This window comes from Aethalodelphis obliquidens, unplaced genomic scaffold (assembly GCF_003676395.1).
Source record: "Aethalodelphis obliquidens isolate GAN/ISIS:26980383/991018 unplaced genomic scaffold, ASM367639v1 scaffold1, whole genome shotgun sequence".
Lineage (NCBI taxonomy): Eukaryota > Metazoa > Chordata > Mammalia > Artiodactyla > Delphinidae > Aethalodelphis > Aethalodelphis obliquidens.
Window position 1 is genome coordinate 67,990,112 of NW_020837945.1, and position 24,015 is coordinate 68,014,126.

The 24,015-nt window shown below is 39.9% G+C and overlaps 2 protein-coding genes across 9 annotated transcripts in view; one reads left to right on the forward strand and one right to left on the reverse strand.

Annotated features, from left to right (window-relative positions):
• The window catches only part of PARP14 (poly(ADP-ribose) polymerase family member 14), a 46,152-nt gene extending 32,497 nt beyond the window's left edge, over nucleotides 1–13,655 (forward strand). The window contains exons 13-17 of one of the 3 annotated variants that reach the window (XM_027106421.1): nucleotides 1,709–1,915; nucleotides 4,865–5,464; nucleotides 6,972–7,105; nucleotides 12,342–12,516; nucleotides 13,184–13,655. In XM_027106421.1, coding sequence (XP_026962222.1) covers nucleotides 1,709–1,915; nucleotides 4,865–5,464; nucleotides 6,972–7,105; nucleotides 12,342–12,516; nucleotides 13,184–13,473 — 1,406 coding nt within the window. In that variant the 3' untranslated portion in view covers nucleotides 13,474–13,655. Of the gene's footprint in view, nucleotides 1–1,708; nucleotides 1,916–4,864; nucleotides 5,465–6,157; nucleotides 6,276–6,971; nucleotides 7,106–12,341; nucleotides 12,517–13,183 lie in introns of those variants that run through there. The other 2 variants (XR_003432800.1, XM_027106432.1) reach the window with 2 other exon arrangements.
• Nucleotides 1–24,015, reverse strand: part of HSPBAP1 (HSPB1 associated protein 1) — an 88,231-nt gene that overhangs the window by 15,158 nt on the left and 49,058 nt on the right. For 4 of the 6 annotated variants that reach the window (XM_027106478.1, XM_027106487.1, XM_027106467.1 and 1 more), the window contains 2 exons: nucleotides 19,487–19,597; nucleotides 16,503–19,359 (listed from right to left, as the gene is read on the reverse strand). In XM_027106478.1, coding sequence (XP_026962279.1) covers nucleotides 18,820–19,359; nucleotides 19,487–19,597 — 651 coding nt within the window. In that variant the 3' untranslated portion in view covers nucleotides 16,503–18,819. Of the gene's footprint in view, nucleotides 1–5,437; nucleotides 5,564–16,502; nucleotides 19,360–19,486; nucleotides 19,598–24,015 lie in introns of those variants that run through there. The other 2 variants (XR_003432801.1, XM_027106457.1) reach the window with 2 other exon arrangements.

Genomic DNA, 24,015 nt, shown 5'->3' on the forward strand with positions numbered 1-24,015 from the left:
GGCTCCCTGCTCCAGTGCCTCCTCCACCTACCCCCCTACCTCCCCCGTTTATCTTTCTCAAAAACAAACCTGTTCCCCTGAACACGCCAGGTTCAACATATCACACTTCTTACACAGTTCTGTCTGGTGTAGCCTTTCCCTCAGGTGTCCGTACTTCACCTGTTGAACACCTGTTCATCCCCACATATCACATCCTCTGTGTCCCAAGTGCTTAGGTTATTGAGAGTGAATGGATATATCTGAACATTCCCATTTAAATTCTTCCAGATAGCATGGAATAACTACAACATTGCAATGGAGAATCTCCCTCTTTCCCCGATCATCTAATTAAAAAAAAACAACCTGCACAAACCTTCTAGGTTAGTTTTATATGGGGATTGTCTACATTCCTACAGTTGTCCCCATAGCCAAGCCACAGAGGTCTGCTCTCCTTTCTGCAGTAATAGTGGGCACGGTCAACAGGGATAACCCAAGTAGGCCCTTCGTCTATCACACCAAGTTGGCCAGAGGACTTTCACATTGCCCACTCCCCACCCCGCAATGTGACAGCTGCTATTCACCTGGAACTGCTTCCATGGCTTTTCGTGAGCCTTTTCAAGGAACTTTTCATGATCTTACCTAGCCAGTAGGCTTGAGAAACAAGATGTGGAGCATGCTTAAAATAGGAAAAGACCTTGCTCAGGTGGCAACCTTGAACCCTGCAGTTCAGCTAAAATCACAGTGACCGTGGGACGAAAAACTTTTGGAGGCTCATGGATAACTTGTATGCAAAGAATTATAGATTATAACAAATAGCTTATGGCTCTAGGTGTCTTACGAAATGAGCTCAGTTTAAATCAGGTCCCCAAAGACATCTGAGAGAATAAGGATATATACGTAATAGTCAAGAAATGACTGAACAAAAAATAATGCTGTTCTCTTTATTTTTTAAGTTAATTAATTTATTTATAATTAGCTCTCTTTTATTTATTTACTTTTTGCCTGTGTTGGGTCGTCGTTGCCGTGTATGGGCTTTCTCTAGTTGCGGCAAGTGGGGGCTACTCTTTGTTGCGGTGCATAGGCTTCTCATTGCGGTGGCTTCTCTTGTTACGGAGCACGGGCTCTAGGGCACGGGCTTCAGTAGTTGTGGCACGCGAGCTCTAGAGCACGGGCTCAGTAGTTGTGGCACATGGGCTTAGTTGCTCCACAGCATGTGGGATCTTCCTGTACCGGGGCTCGAACCTGTGTCCCCTGCATTGGCAGGCGGATTCTTAACCAACTGTACCACCAGGGAAGACCTGTTCTCTTTAAAGAGCATGACATTTCAACATACATTAGCATCTTTTGCTTTTTGTGGATCTTTTGAGGACACCAGTGAGCCAAGAAAGGTTAACTGTGCTCTGTAACACAGAGGAACATAGTGAGCTGGGATCAGCTGAATAGAGCAAATAAGATATCAGACACCAAGTTATGTTTCTGGGCCCTTTGTTCATTGTTGGGCTGTTCCCGACATCCTGGAACAAAAACTCCCCGTTACATCTAGGACTTCAAGGGTGTCTGCTGATGCATTTTAGAAAAGTCCATGGTGATGAAAGAGTTGAGGAGTGGGAATTTATTCTGAGAATCAGAATCCCTAATTTATTCCTCAGCCTTCTCCAGTTGGGTCTTCTTTTTCAAATCCAGTTGGATCTTTTTTTTTCCCAATCATTTTTATTATTTGCCTTTCTAGGAAGTGCCAACCAAGACCCAGATAAGGTTGCAGCAGCCATAATTGATGCCATTGAAGACTTTATTCAGAAAGGATTGGTCCAGTCTATGAAAAAAGTTAAAGTTGTTATCTTTCTGCCTCAATTACTGGATGTGTTTTATGCCATCATGAAAAAAAGAGAAGGATCTCAGGCTTCTCCCCAGCAGTCTATGATGTCTAAAATGACATGTGAGTTGTTCATTTTTATGAAATACATGTTCCTAATATTGATGTCACATGAGAAATAGCTATTTTTTTTTCTGGTAGTTTATTAGCTTTTTTCCAGCTTTATGGAGATAGAGTTGACATACATCACTGTATAAGTTTGAGGTATACAGCATAATGGTTTGACTTACATATATTGTGAAACGAATACTACAATAAGTTTAGTTAGCATCCATCATGTCACACAGATACAATAAAAAGAAAATAATTTTTTCCTTGTGACAAGAACTCTCTTAACAACTTTCATATCTATCATATAGTAGTGTTAACTACAGTCATTAAAGAAGGTTTCTGGACCCAGTTCCAATGTGTATGGAGGCTTCCCTGTGCCTACAAGCAATTCTCAGACACCAGCAGGGTGTCTGAGGATTCAACTCAATTCTGACATCATCTACCCAGAGATGGAATCAGATTCCACAGGTAAAGGGCTCAGTGCCCAAGACTGCCTTCCGCTTCAGATACCAAGCACAAGCCAAATACTGTATATATGGGAAAAATATTTGGTCATTCTGACCAAATATATTTTTTCATATATATATATATATATATATATATATATATATATATATATATATATGGTTTTTTTTTTTTTTTTGCAGTATGCGGGCCTCTCAGTGTTGTGGCCTCTCCCGTTGCGGAGCACAGGCTCCGGACGCGCAGGCTCAGCAGCCATGCCTCACTGGTCCAGCCGCTCCGCAGCATGTGGGATCTTCCCAGACCGGGGCACGAACCCGTGTCCCCTGCATCAGCAGGCGGACTCTCAACCACTGCGCCACCAAGGAAGCCCTATTTTTTCTTATAAATCACAATATTACAATCATCATTCTGTACATTACATCCCTAGTACTTATTTATCTTGTAATTGGAAGTTTGTATCTTTTGACCGCCTTTCTCCAATCTCCTCCCAGCCTCACCCCGCTTTACTAGGAGTAATTTATGGTTACTCCTAGTAACCATAAATCTGATCTCTTTTTCTATGAGTTTTTTTTTTTCAGATTCTGCATATCAGTGAGGTCATACAGTATTTGTCTTTCTCTGTCTGACTTGAAATAGCTAATCTTTAGTGAACTGTCACAGAGATATTAAGAAAACAATCCCATTTATAATTGCATCAAAAAGAATAAAATACCCAGGAATACATTTAACCAAGGAGGTGAAAGACCTGTATCATGAAAATATACAACATTGATGAAAGAAACTGAAGAAGATACAAATAAATGGAAAGATAGTTCATGCTCATGGATTGGAAGGATTAATATTGTTAAAATATCCATACTACTTAAAGCAATCTACAGATTCAATGCTATCCCTATCAAAATTCCAGTGGCACTTCTGAGGTAGAACAAACAGACTTGAAACCATAAAACTCCTACAAGAAAACATATGGGTAAGCTCCTCAACACTGGTCTTAGCAATGATTTTTTAGATTTTACACTAAAATTACAAAAGCAAAATGAATAAGTGGGACTACATCAAACTGAAAATCTACACAGCAAAGGACATCATAAACAAAATGAAAAGAGAACCCACTGAATGGGAGAAAATATTTGCAAATCGTATATCTGATAAGGGGTTAAATCCAAAATATATAAAGAACTCATACAACAATAGAAAAAACCCCAAACAATTTGATTTTAAAATAGAGTATCTGAATAGACGTTTTTCCAAAAAGATATACAACTGGCCAATAGGTACATGAAAAGGTGCTCAACATCATTAATCATCAGGGAAATGGAAATCAAAATCATAATGAGTGATCACCTCACATGATAGAACAGCTATTATCAAAAAGACAAGGGAGGGACTTCCCTGGTGGCACAGTGGTTAAGACTCCGTGCTCCCAATGCAGGGGGCCCAGGTTCGGTCCCTGGTCAGGGAACTAGATCCCACATGCACGCCACAACTAAGAGCTCACATGCCACAACTAAGGAGCAGGTGAGCTGCAACTAAGGAGCCCGCCTGCTGCAACTAAGACCCAGTGCAACCAAATAAATAAATAAATAAATAAATAAATAAATAAAATATTTAAAAAAAAGACAAGGGACTTCCCTTGTGGTCCAGTGGTTAAGACTCCATGCTTCCACTGCAGGGGACATGGGTTTGATCCCTGGTCAGGGAACTAAAATCCCACATACCACATGTCACAGCCAAAAAAAAAAAAAGTATTAAAAACTCAAATGTTAAGACCTGACCATAAAACTCCTAGAAGAAAACATAGGGGAAAATAAATGATTTAAAAAAAAAAAAAGACAAGAAATAACAAGTGTTGGTGAGGATGTGGAGAAAAGGGAACCCTCATGCACTGTTGGTGGGAATGTAAATTGGTGCAGCTACTGTGGAAAACAGCATGGAGGTTCCTCAAAAGTCTAGAAATAGAACTACCATAGGATCCAGTAATTCCACTTCTGGGTATTTATCTGAAGGAAATGAAATCACTCTCTGGAATCCATGTTCACTGCAGCATTATTTTCAGTAGCCACAACATGGAAACATTGAAAGATGAATTATAAAGAAGATGTGGTGTATATGGAATATTACTCAGGCATAAAAAAGAAGGATATCCTGCTACATGCAACAACATGTGTGGACCTTGAGGGCATTATGCTCAATGAAATAAGACAGAGAAAGACAAATACTGTATGATAGCACTTATACAAAGGACAGATTGGTGATTGCCGGTGGGTGCAGGGGGTGTGGGAGTTGGGTGAAATGGGTGAAGTTGGTCAAAAGGGTAAAAGCATCCAGTTATAAGATAAACAAGTCCTAGGGTTGTAATGTACAGCATGGTGACAAAGAAAGAGAGAGAGGAAGAGAGGAAGGAGGGAGGGAGGGAGGAGGGAGGGAGGGAAGAGGGAGGGAGGAAGGAAGAAGGAAAGAAAGAAAGAGCTAATCTTCCTTTCTTTTCTTTTTTAGCATTCTTGGGCTTCTCAAGTAAATCTCCCCCAAAACAGACTCCTTTGGTTTTAGAAAAGAAAACAGAATCAGCAATATTTCAGGTATGTGGTGAAAATGTAAAAAGTGTAGAAAACGTCCTCTTCTGGATACAGGATCTCATTCAAAAGGAACAGTGTCCCTACACCAGTGAAGATGAATGTATCAAAAACTTTGATGTAAAGGAATACCAGGAATTGAATGAGCTTCAGAAGAAGTTAAATATTTCCATTTCCTTGGACCGTGAAAGGCCTTTGATTGAGGTTTCTGGAATTACCAAAGATGTGGTACAGGTTAGAAATGCAATTGAGGACATGATCAAGAGAGTTAGATTGTCCAAAGAACAGGAATACCTGGCAGATCGTACCAGTGATTTTGTGGAATGGCAATATAAGGACGATAAAAATTTTCATAGTTTTGACAAAATTACCAATATGCAACTGGAGGATGCAAAGAAACAAAAGAGAAAGACAATTGATGTTAAAATTAATCATCAGAGCTACACAGTGGACTTGAAAACATACACTGCTACAGATGCAAAGGGAAAGAGTTTACCTGTTCGGCGCCATACAAAATCTGAAGGTGAATCAAACTTTCATGCTTGCTGTCCATTACTTTATGCCTGTGATGTGTGTTGTACATACATCAAAATGTTGTTCAAGTAGATAAAATCCAAGTACCCTTATGGAAGAAAATAGAAAACTTGGTCTCAGCTGAAGGAGCTTACACTTTGGCCACGAAAATATAGCACAGGGTGTACCCAACAGCTGATCATTATTATCTTAATGGTAACAATAGTCAAATGTTGCATTTGTTCTCATCTCTACAGTTTACAAGCTTCCCGGAGCCAGTTTTGCTGGGGAGGTAATGGCTGCTTCTGTCAGGAAAGGGAAAGCCATGGGCTGTAAAGAAGCCCAAGCCTTTCTAGAACAAAAGACTGAAGACAGCCTAGTCAGAGAGTGGGCACTCTGTGTCTGTGACTGATGACCCAGAGTGGATGGGGAGCCTGAAGGATCTTCTCCCAGAAGTCACTGGCTCCTCTGCCCCGAGGATAAGATTCTTTGACACACACATGAGGAAGCAGTCTTCAAGATTCCTGAGAAGGGAATACTTGTCTTGTGTAGTCAGCTATTCCTGCCTTTGAACCACATAAATCCCCCACTGAAAACTACTGAATTGGCTTTCAGTACATTGAGAGATCAATGTGAACGAATTCCTCAGACTCTGAGCAACCCTGGGGAAATGACAAGTCAAATACAGTATTCTGTTTAGCAGACGGGGAGACAGAGCTGCCACCACAACCTGCCATGTAGCAAAACCTCCCACCCACCCAACTGTTAAGGATGCTGTGAAGAATAATGAAAGAATAGATGTGGAAGGCCTGGTGGTTGTGGTGAGTTCTGGCAAAAAGCCATGCATCTGTAAGCAAAACATTAATGACTATTTATTGAAAACATTGTAGGGAAATCATTTATATTATATGTAAAATTATTAAATTATGACAGATTAGAGACTGAACAGAATATGCAGCTGAGTTACATTACACGATAGTTCTCAAATCTGAGCATGATCAAACTTGTTAAGATGCAGGTACCCAGGTTCCACCCTCAGAGATATTGATTCGGTAGATCTGTGAAGTTGTTTTTTTTTTTTTTTTTTTTTTTTGCGGTACACGGGCCTCTCACTGCTGTGACCTCCCCCGTTGCGGAGCACAGGCTCCGGACGCGCAGGCTCAGCGGCCATGGCGCACGGGCCCATCCGCTCCGCGGCATGTGGGATCTTCCTGGACCGGGGCACGAACCCGCGTCCCCTGCGTCGGCAGGCGGACTCTCAACCACTGCGCCACCAGGGAAGCCCTGTGAGTTTTTTTTTAAGCAAGTGTTATAGTTGGTTCTGAGGCGGGTTATCTGTGGTCCACATTTTGAAAACATTCTTCTAGAAAGATAAGGGGCTTCTTGAACACCTTAAATTAGGAGATTGTAAAACAAGAGCACAAATGATACTCAGTTTTTCAAAGCATACCAGGAATGTGGACTATGCGGATGAGCCTTTCTAGGTGCGAGGGAGTTTTCAAATGTCTACTTTGCAGTTGAGATCCCCTTATACTGGAGTGATATGAAGCAGCAGAAAGTCCGTGTGATTGAGCTACAGCCTGATAATTCAGAATACAAAACTGTGGCAAGCAAGTTTAATGAGACCTGTGCACACCTCATCATAGAGAAGGTAAGCCTTCCGCTGACATGGAGTTTCTACACGGTGGAGATAGAGGTATCATCGTCCTGGATAAATACACTTTCATTCACTTCCTATCACATTTTTACCCAGAATTAGAAATATTTTACGGCAATTACTTTTTAAATTCTAGATTCTACTCATGTCACTATGATTACTGAGACATTGAAATTCTTGTGTCAGTTATTACAATATATTAGATTGTAATATATTAGAATAATAAAGATATATGTTTACTTTGTGAAGCAAGCTAATAATAACTCCTAGATATGGCTCCTCAGTTGGAGTTGATAACCAGCAAAGTTGGAGTTGATAACTAGCACATCAGATCAGGACTATGTGCTTCTGCTCCTTGCTTCCTTGATAATCCAGCAGTCCTTTCCCTGTTCATTTCCCTTATTTTGGCATCTTCTGCTTTTAAACATTAATTTAGAAAGTTTCCTTTTTGAAATTATTTTTCTCCCTTGACTTCTAGGACAGTATTATTTTGATGCTTGCTTCTCCTTCTTTTAACTAATGTTCCTTTCATTTTCACTGGCATCTGTTCTTCCTCTAAACCCCTAATCCTAGGTAACCCACAGGATTTATATTTTGGTATTCTGTCTCTGCAGTTCACCAGGGAACGTTTTTACTCTTCTTGGCTGCAGCTATTATTTCAGTGTTGATAGCTCTCAAATCAACATCACCGACCTGGATCTTTGACTCAAGTTCTAGAACTTGAGTTCCCAAGTGGCCTAAAAAAGTCTCCACTTGAATATCTGTCTGCTAAATCAATTTCCCTAAAATCTAACTCATCTCATCATTTCCCCTTCCTTCCTGCTTTCTGTCTTTGGTTCCACCACTTTCTGAGTAAAGCTAGAGATCTTTGAGTACCTTCCCTTCATCTGTAATAACAAGTCTGCCAGTAAGGCCTGCATTGTCTTTCTTTGCAAATTTTCTCTTATTCCCTATTTGTACTGCCACCACTCTGTTTATTCATGTACTTAATAATACATATATTATTATTATTACATAATAATTCAAAAAAGATTTGAAGCGTACTACAAAGATATACCTTCAGATAACAAATATGGACAAAAAGAAAAGTAGGGCAGGGAAATTAAGATAATTACAGAGGTATTGTTAGTTCACAAAAATACGTAACTTGACGTCCTAGATAGTTACTAGAGGAGGCCCTCAAATTTGTCCTTGATCTGCCTAGTAGACAAAGTAAAGAAGTAAACACTCAGCTATAAGATTCATAATGTCCATAAATCAAAGAGCAAAGCATTTGATCAGGAGACTCAACAGTTTTTCACAATACTGAGACTGACTCCTGAAAGAGTTCTCCTGTGAATAAGTACTAGAGAACATCTTCAGAATCATCCTCACAGTAAATTCAGTATCAAATTTTATACCATTTGTTTTTAATCCCTCAATGTAGGAAGGAGAGGAATAGGTTAGAGAGATTGCTGAGTCACAGGTATGAAATGTGCAGTGTGGGTAATATAGTCAATAATTGTATCATATCTTTGTATGGTGACTGATCATGGCTGGGCTTATCTTGGTGATCATTTTGAAATATATGGAGGTATTGAATCACTATGCTGTGTAACAGGAACTAGCAGTGTTGTAGGTCAGTTATACTTCAAAAATAAACAAACTCATAGAAAAAGAGATCAGATTTGTGGTTACCAGAGACAGGGGGTATAGGGAGAGGGAACTGGGTGAAAGGTAGGCAAAAGGTACAAACTTGCAGTTATAAGATAAATGAGTACTGGGGATGTAATGTACAACATGATAAATATAATCAACAGTGCTTTCATACACTATATTATGTGTGAAAGTTGTTGGGAGAGTGGATCCTGGGAGTTCTCATCACAAGGAAAAAATTTCTTTAATTTTCTATCTATATGAGATGACGGATGTTCACTGGACTTACGATGATCTTTTCATGATATATGTAAGTCAAACCACTATGCTGTACATCTTAAACTTATACAGTGCTATATGAACGTAAACTATATCTTAATAAAACTGGAAGAATAAATAACCTTGCCAAGTAGATAGATCCCTGTATGTTGAGCAAAACAATTATATGTGGTACCAAGAAAATGTAATTCAAGTACGCAGCTCTTTCATGGTCTGGTTCTGAGACAATAAGTTTCATTAAAGATACCAATTACAGTCCTCTGGGAGTGGCTGACTGGCACACTGTGATGAGATGTCAAGTCCAAATTGAGCAGGACCACCCAGTTGACCAGAAATGTCTGCACTGGGCCCTGGAGTCTTACCATGTGTTGGCAGACCTTCACCAGAGAAATGACTTCACTACCCTTTTGTAGAGGAACCCTTTTTTCAAATAAAATCTTATGTGAAATCCCAGTCTATGACACCAGTAAAAGCAGAGCTAGGCTGTACTTAAGGCACCTCTGTGGAGGTGTCTAGTAGTGCAAAAGCGCTAACATGAGAAATGGGTGGTCTGTCATCCTTCATGACTGTCATGTCTTGTGACGACGATTTTTTAACACCCATGAACTTCCACCTAGATTCAACAATTTTGTAACATTTGCTTTTTTTCCCCTCACTCTGTTTTTCCTGAAACAATTGAAAGTAAGTTGCAGATATCATGACACTCCTAAATATTATAGCATATGTATCCTAAGAATAGAAACATTCTCTTAAATAACACAAATATCATTATCCTTTATAATAATATCCAATAGAAGGTCAATATTCAAATCACCCCTGTTGCTCTAAACAGCTTTCTTATAACTTCCTCCCAATCCCTGCCCCCAATCTGGACTCACACATTGCATTTTGTCATTGTATCTCCTTCATCTCTTCTGATATAGAACAGTACTCCTGCATTTTTAAACATTATATTTCATGACATTGAAATTTTAGAAGAGTTTAAGCTAGTTGTATTGTAGAATGTTCCACATTCTGGCTCTGTCTCACCTAGATTTTTTAAGAATCCAAGCAGTTTTACAGATTCTAGATTTGTCTGATTGCCCATGGTGTCATCTAATTTATTCCTCTATCCGCTTTATTTATGGTGAGCTTGGAGTTAGGTTGAAAGGCTTGGGTAAATTCAGGTGAATATTTTTTTGCAAGAATATATTTTGCAGGTGAGGCATCAAAGAAGCTTTATTTATTTACTTTTATTGAACTATTGTTGATATACAATACTGTGTTAGTTTCTGGTATACAGCAAAGTGACTCAGATATGTGTGTGTGTGTATATATAATATGTATATAATTTTATATACATATTTAACCTTTCATCCCACTACTTTTCAGTCCTTCTTGTATTTCTGTGCCTCATCTGGGGTCATTTTCCTCTGGCTTTAGTATTTCTTCTAGTGCAGGTCTGGTAGTGATGAATTCTCTCAGTTTGTCTGAAAATTTATTTCACCCTCATTCTTTGAAGGATATTTTTGCTGGGTACAAAATTCTGAATTGGTAGTCATTTTCTTTAAGCACTTTGAAGAAGTTACTCTGTTATCTTCTGACTTTGTTTCACTCTGCACTTCCCTTCTCTCCAGGAACTTGGCTCAAATCCTTGTTGCCTTCAAACAGACTTTTTTCCCCACTAGCTCTTCTAGTAGTTGTTGGCAAGAAGTTTGGTCTGATACAAGTAGTCTATCATAGCCAGAGCCTGCTGCTAAAATAAGCCTACTAAGTAAAGCTTAGAATTTATCCTACTAGGAAAACAGACTCAGATTACTGTGTTCAAAATTACTTGAAATAATTTTCTTTGTGTGGTTATTAAATTTTAAAAGGGTTTGTGCTCACTTCAGCATATACACTAAAAAAGGGTGAGAAACAAGAATAAAAGGACTAAGAAATTAAGAATGGTTTCAAAACTCGGTGTGAATAAAATTTTAAGGCTTTTAAAAATGAGTAAAATAAATAAGATTTAAAGTAAATAGAAATAAATTGGAAGTAGTTTGAAGATTAGAAACTCAGTTGTAGGTAAAAGGAAAAATAAAATTTAAGATTATAAATTGGATCAACAAAATACATGATAATGCTGAGACTTGGAACTAGAGGGCAAACTGTATCTTTTTTTTAAATTAATTAATTTTATTTATTTTTGGCTGCACTGGGTCTTTGTTGCTGCACGTGGGCTTTCTCTAGTTGTGGCAAGCGGGGGCTACTCTTTGTTGCGGTGCATGGGCTTCTCATTGTGGTGGCTTCTCCTGTTGCAGAGCACGGGCTCTAGGTGCCCGGGCTTCAATAGTTGTGGCACAAGGGCTCGGTAGTTGTGGCTCGTGGGCTCTAGAGCGCAGGCTCAGTAGTTGTGGTGCATGCGGCATGTGGGATCTTCCCTAACCAGGGCTCGAACCCACATCCCCTGAATTGGCAGGTGGATTCTGAACCACTGTGCCACCAGAGAAGCCTGCAAACTTAATTGTATTAAGGTGTATTCATTGTATCTTAATTAAAAACGGGAAACCCAAAACTGAAAAAAAAAAAAAAAAAGAAGAACCCAATAAAGGCAGGTAATAATAGTGTCAGACTCGAGAGTTCCCTGGACTGGAAGATTCTGACCACATGGAACCTTCACCTTGTGCCTGTCCATGAGGGTCCTTGCCTCCCTTACCCACCCTTCACTCTTTCCCAAGTCAACATTATGAAACTGCCACCACCTGGTGATTAGGGGAGTGTAGAAACTGATCTGCAATCCAAGACCCAAGGAGTTTCCACCACAGCCCTGGAGGCCAAAGAGTATGGTCAAAGCATGGCCACTTTGGTCTATAACCAGATCCCCTCCCACCAGGATTCATGCCCCACTCTTCCAACTGGACCAGAGATTAATTTTCACTAATTAATTTCCTTCTTGCCTAGACACTAGTGCTTCTCCCACTATTAGAATACTCTCTCACTGGAGGAGAGAGACAAAGTGACATAGTGAGGTAGATGGCAACAGGAGCAGTTAGGAGTTGAAGAGGCTTTGGTCAGCCAAGTTCAAATAATGAGGACTTAAGATCCTAAACATTGTCTGCTCTCATGTGGTACATAAAAGATGTTTAAAATTAAATTAACGTTCTTACCAAGGCCTGTTTTTGTGAAACTCTGGATCTAAAAAGACTTCTGAATGTAGAAATTTGCCATCTGGCATTGAATTTGCTGTTTTTTGTAATTTGTATATACTTATGAGAAATAATGGTCGTGTTTCATCTGTTGTATCTTGCCAAGGGCTCTTGGCACTGACAGCAAATTTTTCCTTATTGATTTGCAGATTGAGAGGATCCAGAATCCAGAGCTCTGGAAACACTACCAGACAAAGAAAAACAACATGGACGCCAAAAATGGCCAATTAATAAATGAGAAGCTGCTCTTCCATGGGACAGATGCCGACTCAGTGACACTTGTGAACGGAAAAGGCTTTAACCGCAGTTATGCTGGAAAGAATGGTAAGGACGCAAGTAATCTGGCTGCTTCAAATGAGGTGTCAGCCATGAGAACCCAAGCTGGCTGGGGACAGTATGGATGGTGTTGTGTTCTCTCATTGTTGGGGGCCATGTTACAGCCAAAGTTTTAGGTTAGACTCACTATATTTCATCCCGAAGGGACTGACTGGCCCTTCAGGGTGGGGGAATGATTTTTAAGAATAAAAAACCAGGGACTTCCCTGGTGGCACAGTGGTTAAGAATCCGCCTGCCAATGCAGGGGACACGGGTTCGAGCCCTGGTCCAGGAAGATCCCACATGCCACAGAGCAACTAAGCCCGTGCGCCACAACTACTGAGCCTGCGCTCTAGAGCCCACGTGCCACAACTACTGAAGCCTGTGTGCCTAGAGCCCATGCTCCGCAACAAGAGAAGCCACTGCAATGAGAAGCCCGCGCACCACAACGAAGAGTAGCCCCCGCTCGCCTCAACTAGAGGAAGCCTGCACGCAGCAACGAAGACCCAACATAAAAAAAAAAAAAAAAAAAGAATAAAAAACACACACAAAAAATTTAAAAGAAGCTTTAGAGAGAACTGAACATTATTTTAACATTATTTGACATATTGGGTCAACATGTCAAATTATAGACTAAATTGAAATCCTTAAAGATGTTTTGTTTTTCTCTTCACAGCTACGGCATACGGAAAGGGAACCTATTTCGCTGTCAGTGCCCATTATTCTGCCAGTGATACATACTCCAGACCGGATGCAAATGGGAAGAAGCGTATGTATTATGTGCGAGTACTCACTGGATCCTACACAGTTGGAAACAAGTCATTAATTGTGCCTCCTCTAAGGGACCCCCAAAATCCTACTGACTCATATGACACTGTCACAGATTGTGTGCAAAATCCAAATTTATTTGTGGTATTTTATGACTACCAGGCTTACCCAGAGTACCTCATCACTTTTAGACAATAACATTTTGGTATCCTTTGCAGAAGATACTCATCTATACATAGCTAACTGTAAAGCAAGCTGTAGGTTTTTTTTCTCTTAACAGCTTTTTCTAAGATCAGAGGACCCTTGTCACTGAAATCAGACATTCTCCAGCCTCTCTTTCAAAACTGGAATGAACCTCTCTTGAGAATTTGAGAATTTAATTGGATAACTTAGAGTTACAACTATGTGTCCTCAACCATGGATATCACATCTGTAGACGTACAGGTGTTTATTTCCAGGAAGGAGAGTATAACATTAATCTGTCTTTTTTTTTAAATTGGGGTATAGTTGCTTTACAATGTTGTGTTCGTCTCTGCTATACAACCAAGTGAATCAGCTATGTGTATACATACATCCCCTCCCTCTTGGATCTCCCCCCCCCCGCCACCCCACCCATCTAGGTCACCACAGAGCACTGAGCTGAGCTCCCTGTGCTATACAGCAGGTACCCACTAGCCATCTATTTTACACTGGTAATGTATACATGTCAATCCCAATCTCCCAGTTCATCCCACCCCCACTTCCCCCTCCACGTCCACACATCCGTTCTTTACGTCTTCATCTCTATTCCTGCCCTGAAAATAGGTTCATCTGTACCATTTTTCTAGATTCCACATGTAAGAATAACATTAATCTTAAAGGCAGAGGACACAGTGATATAACTTCAGCTGCCACTGAGAGACAGCTGGTATCATGTCAGGACTCCATACTGCTGTGGGGAGCACAGTATTACTAAGTGGGTGGGGCTGCTGTCTTCCCTGGGTGCAGGGATGGCGTCTAATTTTCTTTATCCCTGGGCTGAGGTCTGTGCCTGATGTACAATAGATGCTGCATAAGTGTTTCATAAACCACTTAAGAATGAAGAAGCCCTGTCAGACCCCTAACCAAAGTGGGAACCATCTCTTCAACACCCTTGACTTATTGTCACTTTGCCTCAAATCGATGAGATTCCATGGCAGGGAGCTTTTTCACAAAGCAGCCTATGGACATGTGGGACAGCTCTGGTCAGGGCTCTGGGACTGCAATGCAGCCACGTCCTGCACAGTCCGGGGGGCTGTGGTCTAGCTTGGGGACTAGGTGAGCTGTATCCCATGGAGTTGTGCAGTGCAGCAGCCCTGTTTCCAATTGGTTCTTTCTAAAGTTGAACCCAAATCTGCCTTTTTATAACTTTTATTCATGGTCTTAGTTCTGCCCAGTGGAAAAAAGGGATAATGCCTGCTATATTTTCAGTATGAAGCCCTTCTACTATGTTAAGATTAAATGAATCTAAGGGTATTAAATAGCACATTTTCCTTGGCAGCCTAGCTTCTGATGATTTTAAAGCCTTGTGCATAAATAAACCAAAGGAATTAAGCAGTCATATTACTAATTTGCTAACTCAGTAGCTATAGGATAGTAATGGAAAGTTTCTTTTTTAACTTCCTCAGGTAAATTTCAGATTCTAAAACTGTTTATTGAGTGCCTCCATTAACCAGGTACTATAAGAGGTGCTTTCACATAACAGTATTTATTTTCTTCCCCCAAACACTCTTGTGAGGTAAGAATTATACCCCCGTTTTAAAGCTGAGGAAACTGATGCTCAGAACACAAGAAGCTTCCTTGCCTTAAGTCGCCTGGGTAACAGGCCTCAGAGCCAGCAACTGAATCTGGGTCTTTGTGTCATCAAGCCCCTTGCTCTTCCCACTATAGAACATGGCTTCTAGATTAATGTTACTGATTCAGGAATATCTCAGACAATCTGTGAATTATCCTCATATTTCCTTGGCCTTGTCCCTTCTGGCTTTGGTTTTCATTGTAGAGTCTCTTTATTTGAAGTTCTACAGGCCAAGAGGCCAGAGCTATGCCCATGGGGAGCCAGGACAGATGATGAACTTGGATGCTAGGGGTCACCAGGAGGATAAAGGCCCCAGGGAGCAATGCCTGCACTTCAAGAAAAGGAGGTTGAGGGGGCCATAGTTGCTGCTTCATTAAACACAGATGTCTTGAAATTTTTCTTGCTGTTGCTGTTTTTTAAGTGGATTGGCAAAGACTTCTTATTGCTTAGGAGTAGCTTCCCAGCCACTGGCATCTGAACTTGGGCTTGACAATGAATGTAAGAAATAAAAAAGGAGAGACGTGCTCTCTAATTTGTTCTTGTTCTCCAGTGGTTTGGTTAACTTAGGCAAGGCTGAATATCAGGGTGTATTGCACCAAGTATGATGATTCAGTCTGTAGATGTTATAGTTACCCTCAGTCTAAAGACATATGTCATACAACACAGGGAACATGGCCAATATTTTATAATAACTGTAAATGGAGTACAACCTTTAAAAATTGTGAATTACTGTAGTGTACACATGCAACATATAATATACATCAACTATACTTCAATAAAAAATTTTTAAAATAAATATTTCCTCCTTTTTGAATAAAATGCTTGGAAAATGTTATTTGGTGGTTAAACATCTTTATCCTTTAGGGCAAATACAGGAGGGAGAGCTTGATGATAAACACAGGCCACTGCTGATAAAAGACCACAACTAAACATGACAGCATCAAGGTATCCTCACAGTATCAATAGCATTCAGCTGAAAATTACAGGAAGGGCACAGTACAGCTTTAGTTCAGTAAATCTGAAGGGCGGATTGACCCCAAGAAGTAGCCCCTGCTAAAACACGCCCACTTCGAGCCTGTGTTAGGTCTTGGTGGTCTACTCCAGGGCCAGAGATTCTTAAACTTCTTTGCTATTTGAAGCACTTCAGGTGCTTGCTGAGACTGCAAAATCTGGCCCATCCCAAAGGAGGCAAATTCTATAGCTCTAGAGTGGTACCCAGACATCTGCATCTTCAGCAAGCCCCTCAAATGATTCTGATATCCCTGATACCCAGAGCTGCTTAGGACTTTCATGGGCCCCAGGCAATTTTGCCTTTGTAGGCCCCTTACTCCATGAAAAGTATTAAACATGATACTTCGCTACTGCATTGGTATAAACATGAAGGTAATGAAACCAGATTATATTCTTTTTTTTATTTTTAAAGAAACTAAAACATTTCTGTAGACCCTAAAAGCTCAGGGGCCCTAGCTACTTTGCCTTCTGGATAGATCACCCTGCTTATACGTGGATACTGTAACTTTAGGTGTAACACTTCAATCCCTCTAACCCCTGGAGGGTCAACGTATTAATATTTATTTAATAATTGAGTTCACTCATTCGGGCAGGCTCTTCTGAGAAATGCAGGATGAAATGGGACCCTACTTGGTGGCTGACCATCTCTCCCTTTGACTGTCTTTTCTCCTTCCCACACTCCCCAGTTGCAGATAGCCAGGATCTCTTGCCGTGTCATAATCTCTATCTCTACAAAATTAGGAAATTATCTCCCAACACCCATTTACATTTCGAATGCATTCATATCAATGTCTTAACTCTCTACCCAGGTCTCTGCATGCCAGAAACTATTACCTCTAACTGAAATCAATACTTTGCCCTCAGAACAGCTTTCAAACCTTTCTGACCCTAACATACACTAAGAAATACATTTTATATCAGGCCCAGTACACACACAGATATAACTGAAAAGATTTATGAAGTATATTTACTCTGAAAGAAATTTTTCCTGGACAGTTTCACAAAATAATACTTATATTTACTATTGAATTAACTGAAATTACATATCCTGCTCCATTAAAAAAAAAATGCTGGTCTCACCCACTAAATTGATTTTATGACTTGTTAATGGGTCACAATCTACAACTTGAAAAACACTGGTCCAAGTAGTAGCAAATATAATAAAATATCTGGGAGGGAGCGGGTGAGGGAACCCTGGGGGAGGGAGCGGGGGAGGGAATTCTGTGTGAAGGAGGGTATGGGGGAGCTCTCAGTGAGGGCAGGTGTAAAAAAAATATATAGCTGAAGACAAATGTCTATTTCTGTGATAGGGATATACCTACTACAGGTAACAGACATCTCACCTTTAGTCACAACATCCTCTGCCCCAGTGTTTCTGAAGGAGTATCGGCCAACAAGGTCTCCTTTTTAAAAAATCCACTCAAATATTTAAGCAGCACCTACCATGTGCTGGGCACTGATCAAGACTCTGCAAATATACAATAATCAAAACAAAGTCCAAACCTTCATGCAGTGACATTCTCGTTGGGGGAGATAGTAATCAAATAAATAGGCAAATATATAGTAGTCAGATGGTGGTAAGTGCTACAGAAGGGTCTTTTTTCAGACCCTTCTTTTCCTGGGCATGTTCATTTCCCTTCCTCCTTTCTCCCAGAAAGTACGTACTCTCTTGGGATTTACTGATACCATCAGTTTGACCTGAGAAGGATGGGGCCAGTAGTCAATTCTTCTTAAAAGGTGACTTTGTGTATCTTTTCTGTTTTGAATGGTTACTGAGTTCAATATGTTTTTATAATTCTTAAATTCTTACTTAGACGGTAATGATAATAATTACCCCACATATTGCAAATGTAATGAGAGTGGGATCAAGTTCACTAAGCCAAGCTTTTAGTTAGTTTCAGGAGTCAGTAGCATTTCGTCCTTTTTATTCCAGGGCTGGTGTTCCTAGATGTCCCAGTTCCTTACACAAGGAGGCCTCTTATTGGGCCCCCACCTACTTTTCTCCTGATTGGTATTCTGCTCTGGATTACAGGGGTTAACCAGTGAGAATTCTACGGATTTGAGAAATGTAATCACTTCAGATCAAGGCTAGACTTCAAACTGCATTTGAATTAAGAGATCAAGAACTTAAAACAATCATAAATCTTCCCACACCATCTTATGACAAAGAATCCATGATCGCTACTGAAATTAACAACTGCACCCCTACCTCCCCAAAAGCTAGAATTCACCCAATGGATGATGCATTAGATCAGGAGTTAGCAAACTTTTAAAATATTTTCAGCTTTTCAAGCCATACTGCCTCTGTCACCACTCAACTCTGCCACCGTAACCCTAAAGCCACCACAGACAATATGTAAATGAATTGCATGGCTGTGTTCCAATGCAACCTTATTTACAAAAACAAGCAGCAGGTGACCCCTGCTGATGGAACCCTATTTCTTGGTGAGAACACTAGAGGCTTACATTTGAGAGAGGCTGATGAGATAGGAAAGGAAAGGCAAAGGCACTGAAGAAAGAGGCCTACCAATAACAAAGAGCCAGGTTGTCCAAAGAGCAACGTGTATGCAAGAAGGTGGCAAGAGACTAAAATGTTAATTAGGTGAGAACAGGACATTTATAAGCATATGCAAATTGCCCTTTTGCCATTTCATCTTTTATTTTAAAACTATATTATTTTAAAAATATTCTTAAAGTATTACTGAAAAAGTTATTTTCTATTAGAGTCGCAAACTTCTTCCTTGAATCAAAAGTTGTGCCACTATCCTGGTTACCTGTGGATTCACCAAGCAATCCAGCAAGTCATCTGTAGAAATGAATGTTTGGGAAGGGGCCACAGTACTATTTGAAGCAATTTGTTCCACAACTGCATTCTCACTTTCACTCATCATTCGTTGTCTCTTGGTATAATGCAATTTTCCAAAGCGTTTTCCATTTTTGCCAACAAAGTCTTCACCATCACTTTCAAACATGCCTCCTCTTTCTGAGGGTGGTTCTTGGGAACCTGGTATCACAGGAACCAGATCAGGACCAAAGGGACTTGCTGCCTCGTGTTTTACTGTTCCCAAGGTTAAGCTGTGGCTACTAGTTTGTGCTACCTCCACATGGTTGTGCACATTTAATTCTTCCTTTATCACGTACTCTCCGTCTGTGCTCAGCGCTTGGGTTTCTACTACCTTAGACGTTCCATAATGATCAAAAAAAGCAGAAACGGCTCCATTTAAGTAGCGACAGTTGACTTCATGGGATGTTTCCTCAACCTAAGGAAAAAGAAAAACTCTTTAAAATGGTTATAGGCACTTACATAAATTGGAAAACAAATGTTCCAGCCGGGATTGGTTTATCACAGGATACTAACTGCCATGATGAAAACCAGAAGGGACCTACCTCAGTTGGGTTTAACCAGGCTCTCGTATCATGTGGATTCTCTGCAGTTTTCAGGGCACACACAAGCATGCGGGTGATTGCCTCTTCTACCCGGGCTTGGTGGTCCTCTTCCTAAATCAAGGTTAAAAAAAGACACATTTTTTCATTTGTCTCTGTGTCTCATTGCTTAAAACAGAGTAGAGTCTCTTAATTGTATGTTCTGTTCTCTCATTAACATAAGATTTGTTACTGAAGGAATATGTTGTTGGCAGACCACAATTTTTATATATTCACTCTCCTCTGCCATCTCGAAGAGTTTTAGAATATTTCACCAACCAAATTTAAGTGTGTATCCTATCTATAAGACATAGACCTTAAGTATGAACCACCTTGTGGTTTTTTTCCCAATATTTTCCATTCTCTGACATGTTTAAAGTTAAAAAAAAAAGAGTATTACATACAAAGGAATAATCCCTGTAGAACAGTGGTCCCCAACCTTTTTGGCACAAGGACCGGTTTCACAGAAGACAGTTTTTCCACGGGATGTGGGGCGTGGATTGGTTCAGGCAGTAACATGAGCAATGGTTCAGGCGGTAATGCAAGCAATGGGGATCAATGGGGAGCGGCAGATGAAGTTTTGCTCGCTTGCCCGCTGCTCACCTTCTGCTGTGCGGCCTGGTTACTAATAGGCTGTGGACCAGTATCGGTCTGCGGCCCGGGGGTCGGGGACCCCTGCTATAGAGGATCATTTTGATAAGCTAATTTCTTGAGGAACGGGAAATAATTATAATAAACATTCTTGGCCACAATAATGAGATGACTAAATATCTAAATATGTCTTTTTAAAGAGACAATAAGTATGAACTATGGTATTAATGATAAATTACATTATATATATATGTGTATATATATGTAAAATTTTTGGGCTTCCCTGGTGGCGCAGTGGTTGAGCGTCCGCCTGCCGATGCAGGGGACGCGAGTTCATGCCCCGGTCCGGGAGGATCCCACATGCCGCGGAGCCGCTGGGCCTGTGAGCCATGGCCGCTGAGCCTGTGCGTCTGGAGCCTGTGCTCTGCAACGGGAGAGGCCCGCGTACCGCAAAAAAAAAAAAAAAAAAAAAATTTTTCTTTTTTTGGCAATCTTTTTTTTTGGCCACGCTGTGTGGCTTGTGGGATATTGGTTCCCCAACCAGGGATTGAACCCAGGCCCTCGGCAATGAAAGCGAAGAGTCCTAACCACTGGACTGCCAGGGAATTCCTAGTGATAAATTACATTAAAATCAATAGTTTCGTTCATCAAAAGATACCATAAAGGAAAAGACAAGCCAGATGTCTGTAACATATATAAGTGATAGGAAATGAATATGCAGAATATATAAAGAATCTGCACACATCAATAAGACAAATGACCTAATTTTTTAAAAATGGGCAAAAGACATGAAGACAAACATGTCAAAAAAAGAACAATTATAAGGTTAAAAACACAAGAAAATAGGCTTAGCTTCATTCATAATCAGGGAAATGCAAATCAAGAAACCCATGAAACTGGCAAAAGAGGGTCTGATAATTCCAAATGGTGGAGAAATGTGCTTGACAGAAATCTTGTTGATGGTGGAAAAACATGTCGGCATTATTTTATAAACTTGAGTATTGTGTACCCTATAGACCAGCAACTCCACTCCTAGATATATACATATATACATATTCTCTAGAGAAACTCTTGCACATGTGTACAAGAATATTCTATTTATAAAAGCAAAAGAAATTGGAAACAACCCAATTATCCATCAACAGAAAAATGAATCAAATTGTAGTATATTAACACAAGAGGATATTATATCATGGTGAAAATGAATGACCAGCTACGTGTGACAACACAGATGAATCTTAGAAACATAATATTAAATTAATAAAATAAAGGCAAATCCCCAGGATGAGATACCACTTCACACTAGGAAGGCTATAATAAGCCAGATAACGACAAGTGTTGGCGAGGATATGAAGAAATCAGAATCTTCACAAATTGCTGGTGGGAATGTAAACAGTACAGCTGCTTTGAAAAACAGCCTGGCAATTCCCCAAAAGTTAAATGTAGAGTTACCAGACGGTTAATTTTATAAGTCAACTTGGCTAGGCTATGGTGACCAACTGCCTAGTCAAACAGTAGTCTAGATGTCGCCGTGAAGGTGTTTCGTAGATGCGATTAATATTTATAATCAGCTGACTTTAGGTAAAAGGAGATTATCCTCAATAACGTGGGTGGACCTCATCCAATCAGTTGAAGGCCATAGGAGTAAAATTTAAGGTTTTCTGGAGAAGAGATTCTGCCTCAAGATTGCAACAGAAATCCTGAGTGAGTTTCCAGCCTGCCAGTGAGTTTCCAGACTGTTCTACAGATTTTGGACTACAGACTACAACTTTAACTCTTGTCTGAATTCCCAGCCTGCTGGCCTGCCTTGGCCGATGTATCATATGACCCAGCAACTCCACTCCTAGGTACATACCAAGAGAAATGAAAGCATACATCCACACAAAAACTTGTACACGAATGTTAACAGTAGCATTATTCATAATAACCAAAAGTAGACACAACCCAAACGTCCATCACTTGATTAGTGGATAAACAAAATGTGGTATAGCTGTACAATAAAAAATTTTTTAGCCATAAAAAAAAGGAATGAAGTACTGATACATGCTACTACATGGATGATTCTTGAAAACATTATGCTGAATGAAAGACGCCAGCCATAAAAAGTGTCCCCTTCAAATAGCTAAAACAGAAAAAAAAAAATTCTGTATAGTTTTAGAAGTAATGGGTATGGTTACAAGCAGGCAGGTGACAGCTCCACGATGGAATGAGCTATCTTGGGAGGCAAAGCATCTGTAAGGCTATTGTAGACGTGACTTTGGCACTGGGAGTGGAAGTGAACTCCTGGGAGTGGAAGTGAACTCCATGCATTCTACCTTGATATTTGCTCTGATTCCAATACAGCGTGCTGCAAGCAGAGTTTCTTTCTTTCTTTTTTTTCATGTATAGTATTTTTAAAGGTTTATTTTATACAGCAGTTTCTTATTAGTTATCTATCTGAAACTATTAGTGTATATATGTCAATCCCAATCTCCCAATTCATCCCCCCACTCTCCACCCGCCTGCTTTCCCCCCTTGGTGTCCATACGTTTGTTCTCTATATCTGTGTCTCTATTTCTGCCTTGCAAACCGGTTCATCTGTACCATGTTTCTAGATTTCACATATATGCATTAATATACAATATTTGTTTTTCTCTTTCTGACTTACTTCACTCTGTATGACAGTCTCTAGGTCCATCCATGTCTCTACAAGTGACCCAATTTCATTCCGTTTTATGGCTGAGTAATATTCTATTGTATATATGTACCACATCTTTATCCATTTGTCAGTTGATGGGCATTTAGGTTGCTTCCATGATCTGGCTATTGTAAATAGTGCTGCAATGAACATTGGGGTGCATATGTCTTTTTGAATTATGTTTTTCTCTGGGTATATGCCCTGTAGTGGGATTGCTGGGTCATATGGTAGTTCTATTTTTAGATTTTTAAGGAACCTCCATCCTGTTCTCCATAGTGGCTGTATCAATTTACATTCCCACCAACAGTGTTAAGAGGGTTCGCTTTTCTCCACACCCTCTCCAGCATTTGTTGTTTGTAGATTTTCTGATGATGCCCATTCTAACCGGTGTGAGGTGATACCTCATTGTAGTTTTGATTTGCATTTCTCTAATAATTAGTAATGTTGAGCAGCTTTTCATATGCCTCTTGGCCATCTGTACGTCTTCTTTGGAGAAAAGTCTATTTAGGTCTTCTGCCCATTTTTTGATTGGGTTGTTTGTTTATTTACCGTTGAGCTGCATGAGCTGTTATATATTTTGGACATTAATCCTTTGTCTGTTGATTCGTTTGCAAATATTTTCTCCCATTCTAAAGGTTGTCTTTTTGTATTATTTATAGTTTCCTTTGCTGTGCAAAGCTTTTAAGTTTCATTAGTTCCCATTTGTTTATTTTTGTTTTTCTTTCCATTACTCTAGGAGGTGGGTCAAAAAAGATCTTGCTGTGAGTTATGTCAAAGAGTGTTCTGCCTATGTTCTCCTCTAAGAGTTTTATAGTATCTGGTCTTAAATTAGGTCTTTAATCCATTTGGAGTTTATTTCTGTGTATGGTGTTAGGGAGTATTCTAATTTCATTCTTTTACATGTAGCTGTCCAGTTTTCCCAGCACCACTTATTGAAGAGACTGTCTTTTCTCCATTGTGTATCCTTGCCTCCTTCTCATAGGTTAGTTGACCATAGATAAGTGGGTTTATCTCTGGGCTTTCTATCCTGTTCCATTGATCTATATTTCTGTTTTTGTGCCAGTACCATATTTTCTTTTTTTTTTTTTTTCATATTTTCTTGATTACTATAGCTTTGTAGTATAGTCTGAAGTCAGGGAGTCTGATTCCTCCAGCTCTGTATCTTTCCCTCAAGACTGCTTTGGCTATTTGGGGTCTTTTGTGTCTCCATACAAATTTTTTTTTT